This window comes from Ranitomeya imitator, chromosome 6 (assembly GCF_032444005.1).
Source record: "Ranitomeya imitator isolate aRanImi1 chromosome 6, aRanImi1.pri, whole genome shotgun sequence".
NCBI classification, from domain to species: Eukaryota; Metazoa; Chordata; class Amphibia; order Anura; family Dendrobatidae; genus Ranitomeya; species Ranitomeya imitator.
The window spans coordinates 147,279,420-147,297,260 of NC_091287.1; the positions used below are offsets into that span (position 1 = coordinate 147,279,420).

The 17,841-nt window shown below is 43.9% G+C and overlaps 1 protein-coding gene across 5 annotated transcripts in view; it reads right to left on the reverse strand.

Annotated features, from left to right (window-relative positions):
- HECW1 (HECT, C2 and WW domain containing E3 ubiquitin protein ligase 1) overlaps positions 1-17,841 on the reverse strand; it is a 377,961-nt gene that overhangs the window by 64,740 nt on the left and 295,380 nt on the right. For 3 of the 5 annotated variants that reach the window (XM_069730187.1, XM_069730186.1, XM_069730188.1), the window contains 4 exons: positions 15,184-15,353; positions 10,243-10,385; positions 8,199-8,299; positions 6,483-7,820 (listed from right to left, as the gene is read on the reverse strand). In XM_069730187.1, the coding sequence (XP_069586288.1) occupies positions 6,483-7,820; positions 8,199-8,299; positions 10,243-10,385; positions 15,184-15,353 (1,752 nt within the window). The remainder of the gene's footprint in view (positions 1-6,482; positions 7,821-8,198; positions 8,300-10,242; positions 10,386-15,183; positions 15,354-17,841) is intronic. The other 2 variants (XM_069730190.1, XM_069730191.1) reach the window with 1 other exon arrangement.

Genomic DNA, 17,841 nt, shown 5'->3' on the forward strand with positions numbered 1-17,841 from the left:
GAGGAGAGTGCGCGCCTGCGAGCGTCTCTAGAAAGACTGGCGGCAGACAAAGAGACAGCAGCTTCAATAGCTAAGGAAGAGTACTTGGAAGCTATGGAGGATCCTGATGATGAGAGACTCAGCAACGTTCTCGGAACACATCTAGAGCAGCAAGATCCAACACAGCGCATCGCAGAGTACGTCCATCAACATTCTGGCATGGATGACAGCCCTGATGCACTACCAGCCTATGCTAATTACCAGCGATCTAACCCTGAACTTTGCTACTATAGACAAGAGGACGCCCAGCATAGAGATGTCGACCACAGCTACCGTTCCACTGATCAGAAGGTACGGCTCCCGTCCTGCCTTAAAGAGACACCTTCAGTGGAAAGGTACTATGCAGACTATCCGAAACCAGGAACATCTCACAGGTATGGTGGTACACCACACATTAGACATGACTATAACACACCGGCTTGTATCAACACTGACCAAGCCATCATGGACTTTGCAAAGTTCTTTGCCCGCCGAGAACTGGCTACTAAAGGACTGTAAAGTACACTGATAAAGCCGAAAACTATAGATCATGCCTCGTTCCAGAACGCCATTCAGGGACTGGACCTTTCTAGTAGTGAGGAATCAGATCTCCTGGTAAAGTGACTCGGAAGTGAGTCGGTCGAGCATGCCAAAAGACTAAGAGACAGTAATATAAAGTATCCGCACATAGGTCTCAACGTAAAGTGTAGGAAAGACTTGATCAATACTATGGGTCCATAGAAGTCATAGAGAGTGCTTTATACAAAAGAATTGATGATTTCCCTAAGATAGGGCCTAAAGGTTGTCAGAAGCTTAGAGAATTGAGGGATTTATTGATAGAGTTACAGGTTGCCCAGAAGGAAGGTCACTTGCCCGGATTGGCATTCTTAGACACTGCTAGGGGTGTCAATCCGATAGTACAGAAACTCCCTTACAACTTACAAGAAAAGTGGGTGACACATGGTTCACGGTATCAGCAAACCCATAACGTACCATTCCCTCCTTTTACTGTATTTGTGGAATTTGTCACCCAACAAGCTAGGATCGGAAATGACCCTAGTTTTGACTTCACTCTGTCATGTTCCACTGCCCCTGGTGTCAAACCCAGTAAGACACCTGTGGCAGTCCACAAAACTAATATTGTTTCCACAGGTCCTCCTCACAATACAAGTAAGCCCCCTCCAGAGGAGAACAAACCTCAAGATGTCAGTAAGCAGTGTCCTCTACACAGGAAACCACATCCTCTACTGAAATGCAGATCCTTCAGGGAGAAGTCTTTGGAAGATCGCAAAGGTTTCCTCAAGGAAAACAACATCTGCTTCAAGTGCTTGGCCACAACCTCTCATCTCGCCAGGAACTGTGAAGCTAGCGTGAAATGTGCAGAATGCAGCAGCACGGATCACCACACAGCCTTGCACCCTGGACCACCTCCACGAGCATTGTCGCAAGCAGAGGAGCATGATGGTAAGCAAAAGAACACAGAAGACAGCCCTGTGGTCACCTCTCAATGTACGGAGATCTGTAAGGGACTCACAGGAGGAAGATCTTGTTAAAAAATCTGCCTTGTCCGAGTCTACCCAGCAGGCCGCAGGGACAAAGCGTTCAAGCTATATGCAATCCTGAATGACCAAAGTAACAGGTCTATAGCCAAGTCCATCTTCTTTGACAACTTCCGCATTGTAGGCCCCGGTTCTTCCTACTCCTTGAGGACGTGTTCAGGTACCATTCAGACGGCGAGGAGGAAAGCATCCGGATACAAGGTGGAGTCCATAGATGGCCAGACCTGCCTATCACTACCGACCATCCTGGAGTGCAACCAGATTCCCAACAACAGGTCAGAGATACCTTCAACGGAGGTGGCAACACATCACCCCCACCTGAAGTGTATAGCCCACATGATACCCGAGTTGGACCCAGAAGCCCCAATAGCTTTACTCCTGGGAAGAGATATACTATGAGTTCACAAGACTCGAGAATATATCAACAGCTCCTGGAACGCTGCATACGCACAGAGGCTCGACCTTGGATGGGTCATTATAGGAGACGTCTGTCTAGGAGGAGCACACAAGCCGGCCTCAGTCAACAGTATGCTTACCAGAACACTTGAAAATGGATGTCCGTCTCTCTTCCAGCCATGTCACAATAGTCTGCTGGTAAAGGAATTACCAAACAGCACTTCCCTACCTTGCCCTTTCTCAGTTCTTACCAACGAAGACCACACCTGTGAAGGTGAACAAGACCACATAGGATGTACAGTCTTCCTCAGGACAAAGGAAGACGACAAGGTAGCGATGTCTATAGAAGACAGGATGTTCTTGGACATCATGGATAGTCAAATTGTCAAGGACAAGTCAAATAGTTGGGTTGCACCATTACCATTTCAACCTCGGAGAAGACACCTACACAACAATAGGGAATTGGTCTACAACCAATTCATCTCCCTCAGACACAAGTTTCAGAAGTCAACTGACACGAAGGAACATTTCTTTACTTTCATGGGGAGGATATTCCAGAACAACCACGCAGAGATTGCACTTGCACTTCGGCACTCAGAGGAGTGTTGGTACTTCGGAGTGTACCATCCTAAGAAGCCAGGGCAAATAAGAGTTGTATTTGACTCAAGCACCAAATGCGAAGACATTTCATTGAATGATGTCCTACTGTCAGGCCCAGACCTGAATAACAGACTTCTAGAAGACTACTCTGTTTCTGCAGAGATTCCGTGGCATTTATGGCTGATATACAACAGATGTTCCACTGTTTTCTCGTCAAGGAGGAACACAGAAACTACTTGAGGTTCATCTGGTACCGCGACAATGACCCAGGCAAAGACATCGCAGAGTACCGGATGAGAGTACACATCTTCAGGAACAGCCCTTCCCCAGCAGTCGCTATCTGAGCAGCTGTCACTCAGGCTGGGTGGATGGGCTGAGATAGAATACATTGTGGCTCATGAGCTCTCTCACTCTTTAGCTAAACTCATAAAATGGTTATTACAAAATCAGAATTATACAGTCACTTTGATATGGATTTTAAAAGTAAGTACATCGGTTTCATAATTTTGTATTGTGAAGATGTCTGGTGACAGATCTGCTTTTAATTTACAATGCTTGAAACATAGAAAGCCTGCAAATGTAGCTATAACCCTCACTAACTCCTGATTTTCAAACAAATACATAGCATGTAACTATAAAGGATAAAAAGCTGATATGATTTTACATATTGCACAAGATGTTGGCTATGATCATTCAGATTTCCATCACCATATTAAAGAAATCAAGTATCAAGCAAAAAAAAAAAAGAGAAAATGTAGAAAAAACATTGGAGCACAAGGTGATTGGGTAGCTAGGACATAATGCAGGTTATGTTAGGTGCGTTGGATGGCTCAGATCTACAATTTAGTTTTCATCCAGAAAAGTCTGCTGTGTATTACAGTACCAAGTGTTCTGGATGATATTCTGCAACATCTTATCCACAGAAAAAAACTACAGTGTAAATTGATCAGCGCTGTGGATGCCACGGCTTTGCATATAAGTTGGCGGAATATCCGTACCATTTCTGCAGCAAGTACAGTACTTCCCTTGTGAACATACCTGACATATGCTACATATTGTCAAAATTCTATTAATACTTTCATTTGGAAGGATGCATGCAGCCATGTAATCATTATTCTAAAGCCCATCTTCTGGCTTGAAATTTAAAGGTGTTTTAAATAAAGCTTTTTAATTTCAAAAAGAAAAAACTTCAACTTTCTATTATCCTTAATGTCTCCCTTCTTCCCCAGTTCATTTAAAGAGGTATTCTCAAGCTGTCTCTTGAGCAGTTCAGACCAATGCAATTTCCTTATTTTCTGTTTTTTGGCAGGGCGGTCTTTAATCTTTGAGGGACAGGTCTTGTGACTAGTAGAATTGTAATTTGTAGTATTAGTAGAACTATAAAGCTCGGCACAAGTTCTGCTGTAATACATTCAGTGGCTTGTTCTTCTATGTACACGGTTATCACTGTATTTACTCAGTTAACATTGCATTTGAGCAAGAACAGAGCTCCAGACAGTGAGAGCAGAGAGCCATGATTAGCAAGATGGTGATTTATAACTGCATCACTTCAGAAGATGAGAGGGAGGGTGAGGGAGCTGAGCAGCTAACTGCTATATTGAAATCAATGGGCTGGAGAAATCTGACTGGAATGTTAAGAGTTAACTCCTCTCCAGGAATATAGCTACTATGCACTCAGCCATGGTCTGGAGGCCAAGCTTCATGGAAAGGAACTATACACTAAAGAACATAAAAGCTTCCATTGAAGAATAATGACGGCAAATAGAAAAGACAAGTGAATTGCAAACTTGCTTATTTTCATGCCGTCTAATGAAATCATTCAAATAACTTTTTTTTTAAAGTTGGTCTTAAATATTGGAAAGAACTGAAATAAAAAGGATAACAGAAACTTGCAGAACATTTTATTAAACAAAGAAAAACATAAATAAAGCGGAAAAAAAAATAATAAAATGATACTTAAACACCCTAAGAATATGCACACATGGAAGGAGGGGCATGGTATTAATTAGAAAATGCAACCTGCATGCATTCAGCTACATAACCTCTATAAGTCAGTACTGTATGTTCATCTGGTGGATGTACTATAAAGGTCAGTGATAATGGGTACAGCGCCACGTGAAGGAACATCTATCTATATAATTGTCTAAAGGGTACTTCCGTCTGTCTGTCTTTCTGTCTGTCTGTAACGGAAATCCCGCGCCGCTGATTGGTCGCAGGCCTGCCGGCTGCAACCAATCAGCGCCTGGACCAATCAGCAACGGGCACAGTCCGGCCACAAATTTGCCTCTCCCTACTTCCGTCCAGTCAGTGCCTGCTCCATACTCCCCTCCAGTCAGCGCTCACACAGGGTTAATGGCAGCGTTAACGGGCCGCGGTGTAACGCACTCCGTGAATGCTGCTATTAACCCTGTGTGACCAACTTTTTACTATTGATGCTGCCTATGCAGCATCAATAGTAAAAAGATATAATGTTAAAAATAATAAAAAAATTTAAAATCATGCTATTCTCACCTTCTGACGTCCACCGATGCGCGCGACGCTGCCGCCAGCTTCCGTTCCCAGAGATGCATTGCGAAATTACCCAGATGACTTACCTGTGCTATATACTACGTGACTGTCTGTGTTACGTGAGCTGTGTTATATACGGCGTGGCCTGTGCTATATACTGCGTGGGCTGTGCTATATACTACGTGTCTGTGCTATATACTACATGGCTGATATATACTACATGGCTATGCTATATACTACGTGGCTGATATATACTACGTAGCTGTGCTATATACTACGTGGCTGTGTTATATACTATGTGGATGCTATATACTATGTGACTCCTATATACTATGAGGCTGTGCTATGTACTACGTGGCTGCTATATACATACATACATACATATTCTAGAATACCCAATGCGTTAGAATCGGGCCACCATCTAGTTCTGAATAAAAGGCAAAAACAGCTGTTAAATGGCTAACTAACAACAGGTAAGTGATACATGCAGCTTGTATCTACAGTACCTCTATTAGAAATACAGTATGACGTGTTCATGAGGTGAGATAATGATCTGTCACTCCTTCAGAACAATGCAAAAACATCCTGTCCACTTGTCATGTGCAGCCCCATGATATGTATGATACCATTAGTACTGTGGGACGTTACTCTGTTGTAAACACCTGAAGCATCATTCTATGTGCAGCAGTAAAGATTTTAGGGCTACAGAGAAATTTGAGAACATAAAGGAGGATTTTCTTCTTGTCTGGGGGTCTTATGCTGTAGCTTTGCTTAACAGCACTTTATAGTAATAACATATACAGTATATTATACTACAGTGTTCCCCAACTACAGTTCTCAAGAGCCACCAACAGGTCATGTTTTCAAGATTTCCTTAGTATTGCCCAGGAAATGATTGCATCGCCATGACAGGCAATAATTCCATCACCTGTGAAATACTAAGGAAATCCTGAAAACATGACCTGCTGGTGGCTCTTGAGGACTGGAGTTGGGGAACACTATTATACCATATTCATATAAGAAATGATCAAAAAGATTTGCAGGATCCAGATCCAGCGGTCACGTCAGTAGTCCATGGCTGCTGGACCAGAGCCCAGCAAACATCATCCTACCTGCAGTCTTAGGATCTTCTGATTAGTAGGCCCAGTGTGACATCATGCAGCAATGATGACACCATGTCAAGACTACTATTCATAAGAGGCACAGGGTATCCTGGAGGTAGGAGGAGGCTCGTAGTGCTCTTGTCCTGTAGTTATGCACTACCGACATGGCCTCTTGACCAAGGTACTGCAAATGTTTATGATCATCTCTGATCGTAATATATATACACACGCTTTACACAAAAATGAAATACAATGTATAACATTTTAAGAGTAATTATTGAAAAAGCTTCAATCTAACCTTCTCTCCTGCTGCTTGGCCCTGCAACTGGAGATTCTGGGGCACCAGGAGTCCTTTCTGAATTAATACTTTGACTAGAGATATCATCAGACCATTGGATTAACCCATCACCATGGTCCCTGTCTGGCTCTGGGCTTTGGTTAGAATCAGGCATGGATTCAAATGCGCTGTTTTCCTCCTCCTCGTCATCTTGAGAGGAGAAGACAGTACTTTCTGAAATTCTGGCACTGTCCACGGAAGAGAAACGAGTGTGGCTAGAAAATCGATTGTGGCTATCATAACAGGAAGGACTATAACAGGAGGTACTGTAGCATGAGGTGCTATAACACGAAGTGCTATAGCATGAGGTGTCACATGTGTCACAGTCATGATCCCCAAGAACCCTGGGACTAGAGTCACTCTCACTTTCAGTCCTAGGGTGCTCTGCATCCACACAGAGATGGTTACAAACAGGTGGGTGATCACTGGAGCTATCATGGGGCAACGTACTTCTACTGTTTTCAATGTCATCAACTTCATCGGCTACATTTTCAAGAGAAGGATCAGCCACCATGGTTTCAGTTTCACTCACAATGTCCTTCTCAGACATCTCCTTAACTGTTGACTCTTCATCTATCTCTGCACTGTTCTGCTCCTCTTCCTCTTCTCCATCTCCATCCATCTGAGCTGATGGCAGACTGTGTAGTAAGTTGTGAATCCTAATGTAGTGTGTGCGGGGTGTTTCAGGCTCTCCACAAGCCGATGCTATAACTGTTTCTAACTCCGACACTGGCAGAGAGCAGGGCCTAGTTTTCCTTTTCACAGTGTTTCTAAGTTTAGGTTCATTATTCTCTTGCTGGTTCAATTCTTCTGGCTCTTCTAAAATTTTATCGTGCTCCTTATCTCCTTCCACTGGCAAACTTGCCTCCACAACAGTTATAACATCTGGGCCCACTCCTTCAGTGGTAGCACTAGGATCTACATTAGTATCTACTTTGGTTTCAGCTTCAGAAAGAACATCAATCTCCTGCTCGGGATCTGGAATTGATACCGGCAAATGGACATCAGCTGGGCTACTTTGAAGGTGTTCTGCTGTATTGGCCAAAAGAGTCCCATGACCCATACATAGTATTGTCGTCTTATGTAAACTGTTTTGACTTATTGATCTACTGTCTATTGCTGGGTGTTTATTATGCGCAGTTCTTGAAATACATCCATTTGGTAATTCTGATGTTGGCATTTCAGTGGCTACTGATGTTCTCCTCTGAGGTTCATTAGAGAGGACTTCAACTGGGTAGTGTAATGGACTTTCATTAGGTATTGGATCAGGGTCTGCAGAGATAGAGATGTCTTCATCATCTGTAAAAGAACGTAATAAAGTAATAATCACGCACCATTAATAAAGTTATCTTTATAATTAGAAACACTCCATAGTATTTTACATTGTTGAAACAGACTCTAAAGTGATCAGGATATATTGTATATATTGTATTTTTTGTTTTGCTTGTTTCTATGGCCAGTGTGAACATGCTTTTACACCATGCATGTTTTCAAGTCATACTCCGGCTCAGTTTTCTGTTTTTCTATATTGTATATTTGTATTTTGTTTGACGTATTTGAGTCTAGAGCTTTTTCAATGTGTATGCAGTCGTGATTCATTCTAAATTATATAAAGTTACTTATGAGAAGAAATACAAAAATGTGAAACCCATGCTTAAAGAAGACAAGATACTGTACCAGGATGAATAGATGATGTTATTTCAAAACGGAACTGTAGTTGTCCACTGACATGATCTGTGGGGAGGCGACGGCCCAGGGTATAGCTGACAACACGATCCCTAGACATACAATGAGAGAGTGACAGATTAAAATATTTGCGTACTACATAATTAGTCAAGGAAATGTCAGATTCATTACCTGTATGGTTTTCCAGGCACATCAAAGCCCACACAAGTGTGACTGTGCCTAGTACTGCCTCGATGAAATACAGTATCAGGAGCAGCCACACTCCTATAGACATTGCTGTGTTTGGAAAAACATCAAAGCAGATGCAATAGTTTTGTCGATCCAAGGATTAGACCAGGAGTAGACATACTATTGGTGCAACCTGTGCAGTGGCACAGGGGCCAAGAGGTATGGGGGTCCACTACCACCTCTAAAGAATATGGAATTGTAAATGATCATGAGCTATTGGACTGTAAAGGTCCCATGTACTGCTCTTGCTCAGAGGTCCTCTTCTGTCTGTCTCCACTACTCATTCACCATGCTTAAACTAAAACCAAAATTTGGAAGAACCTCTCAACAACTTATTTCTATGGTAGTAAAATTATTGGATCCAAGCAATGGATAGCAGTTCTGTCAATTGGAGCAAGCACAACTCTTCTTCCTAATTTTATTAGTTGTTATCCAATAAATGTTATGATTGCAGCTTGTATTTAATTGATGTTTTAGAAAATACACATGCACAAATATTAAAGCCATTTATTAAATAGGAAATAATTTCTATTATCCATCTATAATATAACGCTGGGAGCGTCACTCTGTCCCACCACTTTATAGACTGCGCAAGCGCAAGCTCCCAGTGTTACATTATGGCCACAGTGTCCGTTAAAGAAAAATGGCGCCGGAAAGCGCCGACTGCCCTGGTACCGATTTCGGCGTCATGATAACGCCCTCTGATTCCACCGAATCAATGTCCCCCTGCTCCCGGAATTGATGTCCCCCTGCTCCCGAAATCATCGCCTGCGCAGTCTGTGCTTTCCGGCGCCATTTTCTTGAAGAGACACTGCAGTGTGTCTTCAAGAAAAGAGTGCGCAGGCGCCGATTTTTGCGTCACGATCCCGCCCTCATGACGTTGCGGCAATCGGCGCCTGCACAGTCCGCGCTTTCCGGTGACACAGCCCAGGAGATCGCGGTATGCGTAAGCACTGAATGCATACCACAATCTCCGACGGAGAACCAGGGACGTGCCAGGAGGGTGAGTATATGCTATATTCACCTTTCCCCATTCCACCGCTGCGGGACGCTCTGTCTTCTGCATCCTCTGCCTGTGACGTTCAGGTCAGAGGGCGCAATGACGTGAATAGACTCAGCGCCAAGCAACGAGAGGTAAGTATGTCATTTTTTTATTTATTTTTTAATCGCAGCAGCATACGGGGCATATTTTACTATGGAGCATCTTATGGGGCCATCAACCTTTATGGAGCAGTGTACGGGGCATATGGATGGGAGCAGCACATGACAGAACGGTGGTGCAGGATGGGAGCAGCACATGACAGGATGGGGGAGCAGGATGGGTGCAGCACATGACAATGGGGGCGCAGGATGGGAGCAGCAAATGACAGGATTGGGGCGCAGGATGGGAACAGCACATGACAGAATGGGGGCGCAGGATTGGAGCAGCACATGACAGAATGGGGGAGCAGGATGGGAGCAGCACATGACAGAATGGGGGCGCAGGATGGGAGCAGCAAATGACAGGATTGGGGCGCAGGATGGGAACAGCACATGACAGTATGGTGGCGCAGGATGGGAGCAGCACATGACAGAATGGGGGCGCAGGATGGGAGCAGCACATGACAGAATGGTGGCGCAGGATGGTAGCAGCACATGACAAGATTAGGGCGCAGGATGGAAGCAGCACATACCAGGATGGAGACCATATACCAATATAAATGCTTGCCACCCGGGCGTAGAACGGGTTCAATAGCTAGGATACTATATAGAACTTATCAAATTCAACAGCTTCATCTAGCAGACAGAACTAATAAGTAGTGCTCACCCAATAGCATGCCTTTCCAACAGCCTCTGCACCGGCATAGACAGCTTTCCCAGAAATCGTTTGATGATTGGCCGACTCTTTGCAAACTTATCCTTCACTTCAACTTCTAGGACATCAGTTGGCAGAGAGACAAAGCTGTACAGCTGTTAAAGTAAGAGATTACTGTTAGACTGGTGAAGGCGTGTGCCTGCATTTTATTAACAGTAGAATGGAACTGAAGTGCAGTACTACATGTGAACACACTGAGGTGCTGCACCACATGTAAACAGCCTCAGGCGCAGCACCAAATGTAAACACTCTGGGTGCAGCGCCACATGTGAGCTCGCTGAGGTGTGTATGGCACTCTGGGGTGCAGCGCCACATGTGAGCTCGCTGAGGTGTGTATGGCACTCTGGGGTGCAGTGCCACATGTGAGCTCGCTGAGGTGTGTATGGCACTCTGGGATGCAGTGCCACATGTGAGCTCGCTGAGGTGTGTATGGCACTCTGGGGTGCAGCGCCACATGTGAGCTCGCTGAGGTGTGTATGGCACTCTGGGGTGCAGTGCCACATGTGAGCTCGCTGAGGTGTGTATGGCACTCTGGGATGCAGTGCCACATGTGAGCTCGCTGAGGTGTGTATGGCACTCTGGGGTGCAGCGCCACATGTGAGCTCGCTGAGGTGTGTATGGCACTCTGGGGTGCAGTGCCACATGTGAGCTCGCTGAGGTGTGTATGGCACTCTGGGGTGGAATGTACAGATAGTAGGTAATAAATGTTGCGTTTATCGTACTGAAAGTCACAGCATTAAAAGAAGCACAGATAACCGGTGTAGCACAGAATAACTCAGGAGATGCCAGCGCAGTGGGTACTAAGAAGGCAATGGAAACAAAACTTACACATCATAATTTAAATATAAACGTTGTCTGTTGTAATTAACATCTCTGCTGGCAACAATGTGAAATATTTATTAGATGCTCTTTTAATTATCCTTTAAAAGCACGTCGCTCTGTATGCCAGGGGACAGGAAATAGTCCCACACACCAATGAATGTGCACTCGCCGAAAGGCTTTAAGAAAATGGCTACATGTGATTTCAATGAATTAATTCAAATTGACAACTGTATATAGTAAATCCCCAAAATGTCAATTCTCTACTAGACATTGGCCACAATTTTCCATTCCGTGGGCATGCCCCGTCTTGGGCTCTGTCCTAGTGACCCTATAGCCATCCACAGTCGTGTGGCAAGAAATGTCATCAGGAATGTCGTACAACACATTAATGAAAGTGGCGCTAGAGAGCACATCCATCAACATATCATAAACTCACTGGCACTTGCTTCTTATCATCTAGGAGGGACGTGATGCTACAGTCACTATGCTGGATGGGGCACCGAACAAGCAAAATTGTCACACAACATTTTATAAGGATAAAATAATTAAGTCACTTCAATGCATTTCATACAGTCATTTCTAATTTGTTCTGTTTAATAAATACATAAAGCGACACCACAGGTGAAAAATAGAAATCCACAATAATCTACTATATAATGGTCTATGGGTCACTTCCGTCTTTCTGTCTGTCTGTCACGGATATTCATTGGTCGCGGCCTCTGTCTGTCATGGAAATCCAAGTCGCTGATTGATCGCGGCAAAACAGACACGACCAATCAGCGACGGGCACAGTCCGGCGGCAACATGGCCGCTCCTTCCTCCCCGCAGTCAGTGCCCGCTCCATACTCCCTTCCAGTCAGCGCTCACACAGGGTTAATGGCAGCGCTAACTGACCGTGCTATGCCGCGGTGTAACGCACTGTTAACGCTGCTATTAACCCGTGTGACCAACTTTTTTACTATTGATGCTGCCTATGCAGCATCAATAGTAAAAAGATCTAATGTTAAAAATAATTAAAAAAAAATAAAAATCGTTATATACTCACCGTCCGTCAGGCCCCTCGGATCAACAACAGGCCTTTCCCGCTCGCGACGCTCCGGTAACCGGTCCATGCTGCGATCTCGCGAGATGAGGACGTAGCGGTCTCGCGAGACCACTGTCATCATCTCGCGAGACCGCAATGCACTCTTGAGACCGGAGCGCACGAGGAGCGTCGGTAAACGCTTTGCTTGGATCCGGGGGCTCCGGAAGGTGAGTATATAACTATTTTTTATTTTAATTCTTTTTTTTAAACAGGGATATGATGCTCACATTGCTATATACTACGTGGGCTGGGCAATATACTATATGGGCTGTGCAATATACTACGTGGGCTGTGCAATATACTACATGGGCTGTGCAATATACTATGTGGGCTGTGCAACGTGGCTGGGCAATATACTATGTGGGCTGTGCTATATACTACATGGGCTGTGCTATATACTACGTGGGCTGTGCAATATACTACGTGGGCTGGGCAATATACTACGTGGACTGTGCAACAAATCTGGGCAATATACTACGTGGGCTGTGCAATATACTACGTGGGCTGTGCAATATACTACGTGGGCTGGGCAATATACTACGTGGACTGTGCAACAAATCTGGGCAATATACTACGTGGGCTGTGGTATATACTACATGGGCTGTGCTATATACTACGTGGGCTGTGCAATATACTACGTGACTGGGCAATATACTATGTGGCTGGGCAACGTGGCTGGGCAATATACTACGTGACTGGGCAATATACTACGTGGCTGGGCAACATACTACGTGACTGGGCAATATACTACGTTACTGGGCAATATACTACGTGGCTGGGCAATATACTACGTTGCTAGGCAATATACTATGTGGCTGTGCTATATACTACGTGGACATGCATATTCTAGAGTACCCGATGCGTTAGAACCGGGCCACCATCTAGTCTATATATATAATTGTCTAAGGTCCACTTCCGTCTGTTTGTCTGTCTGTCTGTCGCGGAAATCGTGCATCGCTGATTGGTCGCGGCCGCCCGGCTGGGCGCGTCCAATCTGTGACAGGCACAGTCCGGCCGTGAATTGGCCCCTCCCTACTCCCCTCCAGTCAGTGCCCCCTCCATACACCCCTCCAGTCAGCGCCCACATAGCGTTAGCAGTCTGTTAAATTCCACGTGAAGCTCCGGTCCCAAGAATGCATTGCGGCAATGACTCCAGATGTAGCTACATCATCACGTGTTATTGCCGCAAGGTATTACTGGGAACGGAGCATTGCGAGGAGCATCGCTAAAGGCCTGGGCTGGATCCGGGGGCCGCCGGAAGGTGAGTATATAACTATTTTTTATTTTAATCCTTTTTTTAACAGGAATATGGTGCCCACATTGCTATATACTACGTGGGCTGCGTTATATACTGCGTGGGCTGTGTTGTATACTGCGTGGGCTGTGTTATATACTAAGTCGCTGTGCTATATACTACGCTATATACGTAGTATGCTACGCTATACTGTGCTATATACTACGTGGGCTGTGTTATATGCTACGTGGGCTGTGAGATTCTTTCGCCCGGGGCCCTCAAAAACCTGGAGCCTACCCTGGCTTCACTGATTGTTCTCGGTAGGCCGGGTGCAACCAATCAGCGACAGACACAGTCCGGCCGTGAATTGGCACGGGATTTCAACCACACTTTGCTAATTGGTCGCGCCCCGGCCAGCCGAATTCTGTGTATTCATTGCATTATTCTGTAATCTTCATAAATAAACTACATACATATTCTAGAATACCCGATGCGTTAGAATCAGGCCTCTTCTAGTACTGTATAATGGACAAACACTTCTGTAGTATATAAATCAATATAATGTGTATTACACTGCCATCTAGTGTACAGAGACAGCATCTATCTGTACTGTCCAAGAAAACATGTTTCTCAACTCCAGTCCTCCCAGTAGCAGATCATGTGTTCAGGATTTCCTTAGTATTGTACAGGTGATGGAATTATCAATTGAGGAATACTAAGAAATTCCTAAAAACATAATCTGTTTGTGGGCCATGAGGACTAGAGTTGAGGAACACTGTATAATATATATATAGCGATTAAGAAAGACGTGTCTGAAGTCTTTATGAATTTAAAGCACCCACTTTTTGTTAATTCAGCGCTGGAGTGGTGGCACTAATGTAAGTTCCCTGACCATAGGTATATACTTACCAGCCGCTGTCTTCAGCTATACCCAGTGCAGGTCCAGTCCCGATCTGCCATATTGTGACTGCAACTTCTGACTGACCAGAAGTTTCAGAGGTAGGACCCACAAGCTCTCAGTGTAAGTCTATGAGAGGCTCATTCTGGTGCTCACACACTTGCATTGAGAAGTGATCTCTGGCTCACCCAGCGATCACTGGAGCGATCCAACAGATCACAAAGTGCAAAAGACGACCGGAGCAGCAAGAGAACAGATGAAGACAGCGGCTGGTAAGAATACTGGGGGCAGAGAACTTACATTAGTGTCACCAGTGGGCTTTCAGGGAATCTGTCAGCAGGTTTTTGCTATGTAATTTGATGACAGAATGAGGTAGGGGTTAAATCACAGAATTCAACTAATCTGTCACATGCAGGCTGTGTGGTGTGGTTTATTTACCCTGAAGGTCTTATCACCTGGTGATTACCATTGCTGTGACTAGATGGCTCCTGCTTGCAAGTCCGACTCCACCCCCTCCTGTGATAAGCAACTCTATGTCTACAGCCAATGTACTTAGAGAGCCTGGTGTGGGCGGGGTTAGCTTTCACAGCTCTGCTGCATTGCTAAACCTAAAAACTCTGATTGTATCAGAACTGTGGCACCCAATAAACTAAGTGATGCATCGTTGGATTCAGGGTGCCTTTGCCAACATCATGCTGGACTCAGATGAGGTAGCAAAAATATTTTCCATTAATAGGAGATTTACTACATCCTTGGACTTCTTGAAGCCATATTTAGTTGCACTTGATCTCGGCCATTACCCTTCATATCTTACAAGGAAAGCAGTACTTTCTTCTCTTTCATGAAGTCACATACCTCTCTTTTCCAAACCGGATTGACTGTGTTGCATATAATTTTCGATCTTTTCTCTTGGCCATGGTGAGGGAGCGCAGGAAAGATGCTGTGTTTTCCAGGCTGGATAGAGATTTTCAGATATGGGTCTGGATTGAAAAACATCCCTTTCTTTAAACCCAAAGCTTGGAAATCTAAAAATGCAAAAAATTGAAAAATAATGTGGCATGGAAAATATAAAAGAACTTTTACAAAACTAATAGGATAATCACAATCATACATATTTTGCGTTTGTTGACTGTGTCCAGTAGTTACATAATTCCCTTTAATTTACTATAAAAAGTGATGAAAATGCAGCTGCAGGATTTACTGATACAGCAAACCATTACTTAACATTTATCATATCACATACCATTGAAAATATCAAGTTAAAGGGTTATTTTTCATAAATGGATATTGTCAGATAGTGCTTGTAAAAACATGCTCGTTGGCAGTTTATTGCTTATTACTAGAGATAAGCGAGCACTAAAGTGCTCAGATGCTCATTTCTTGAACAGAGCAACTCCTAATGCTCAAATGCTTATTTCAAGTAACAAGTATAATGGAAGTCAATAGGAAATCCAAGCATTTTTCCAGCAGACCATACAAGGAGGTCTGGGAGGCAGAGAAAATGTTGCACTGGAGTCCCTCATTCAAATATTAACCCCTTTACCCCCAAGGGTGGTTTGCACGTTAATGACCAGGCCAATTTTTACAATTCTGACCACTGTCCCTTTATGAGGTTATAACTCCGAAACGCTTCAACGGATCCTGGTGATTCTGACATTGTTTTCTCGTGACATATTGTACTTCATGATAGTGGTAAAATTTATTTGATAGTACCTGCGTTTATTTGTGAAAAAAACGGAAATTTGGCGAAAATTTTGAAAATTTCGCAATTTTCAAACTTTGAATTTTTATGCAATTAAATCACAGAGATATGTCACACAAAATACTTAATAAGTAACATTTCCCACATGTCTCCTTTACATCAGCATAATTTTGGAACCAATTTTTTTTTTTGTTAGGGAGTTATAAGGGTTAAAAGTTGACCAGCAATTTCTCATTTTTACAACACCATTTTTTTTTAGGGACCACGTCTCATTTGAAGTCATTTTGAGGGGTCTATATGATAGAAAATGCCCAAGTGTGACACCATTCTAAAAACTGCACCCCTCAAGGTGCTCAAAACCACATTCAAGAAGTTTATTAACCCTTCAGGTGTTTAATAGGAATTTTTGGAATGTTTAAATAAAAATGAACATTTAACTTTTTTACACAAAAAATTTACTTCAGCTCCAATTTGTTTTATTTTACCAAGGGTAACAGGAGAAATTGGACCCAAAAAGTTGTTGTCCAATTTGTCCTGAGTACGCTGATACCCCATATGTGGCAGTAAACCACTGTTTGGGCGCATGGGAGAGCTCGGAAGGGAAAGAGCGCTATTTGACTTTTCAATGCAAAATTGACAGGAATTGAGATGGGACGCCATGTTGCGTTTGGAGAGCCACTGATGTGCCTAAACATTGAAACCCCCCACAAGTGACACCATTTTGGAAAGTAGACCCCCTAAGGAACTTATCTGGATGTGTGGTGAGCACTTTGACCCACCAAGTGCTTCACAGAAGTTTATAATGCAGAACCGTAAAAATAAAAAATCATATTTTTTCACAAAAATTATATTTTTGCCCCCAATTTTTTATTTTTCCAAGGGTAAGAGAAGAAATTGGACCTCAAAAGTTGTTGTCCAATTTGTCCTGAGTACGCTGATACCCCATATGTGGCAGTAAACCACTGTTTGGGCGCATGGGAGAGCTCGGAAGGGAAGGAGCGCAGTTTGACTTTTCAATGCAAAATTGACAGAAATTGAGATGGGACGCCATGTTGCGTTTGGAGAGCCACTGATGTGCCTAAACATTGAAACCCCCGACAAGTGACACCATTTTGGAAAGTAGACCCCCTAAGGAACTTATCTGGATGTGTGGTGAGCACTTTGACCCACCAAGGGCTTCACAGAAGTTTATAATGCAGAGCCATAAAAATAAAACAAAATTTTTTTCCCACAAAAATTATTTTTTAGCCCCCAGTTTTGTATTTTCCCTAGGGTAACAGGAGAAATTGGACCCCAAAAGTTGTTGTCCAATTTGTCCTGAGTACGCTGATACCCCATATGTGGGGGGGAACCACCGTTTGGGCGCATGGGAGGGTTCGGAAGGGAAGGAGCGCCATTTGGAATGCAGACTTAGATGGAATGGTCTGCAGGCGTCACATTGCGTTTGCAGAGCCCCTAATGTACCTAAACAGTAGAAACCCCCCACAAGTGACACCATTTTGGAAAGTAGACCCCCTAAGGAACTCATCTTGATGTGTTGTGAGAGCTTTGAACCCCCAAGTATTTCACTACAGTTTATAACGCAGAGCCATGCAAATAAAAAATATTTTTTTTTCCACAAAAATTATATTTTAGCCCCCAGTTTTGTATTTTTCCAAGGTTAGCAGGAGAAATTGGACCCTAAATGTTGTTGTCCAATTTGTCCTGAGTACGCTGATACCCGATATGTGGGGGGGAACCACCGTTTGGGCGCATGGGAGGGCTCGGAAGGGAAGGAGCATCATTTGGAATGCAGACTTAGATGGATTGGT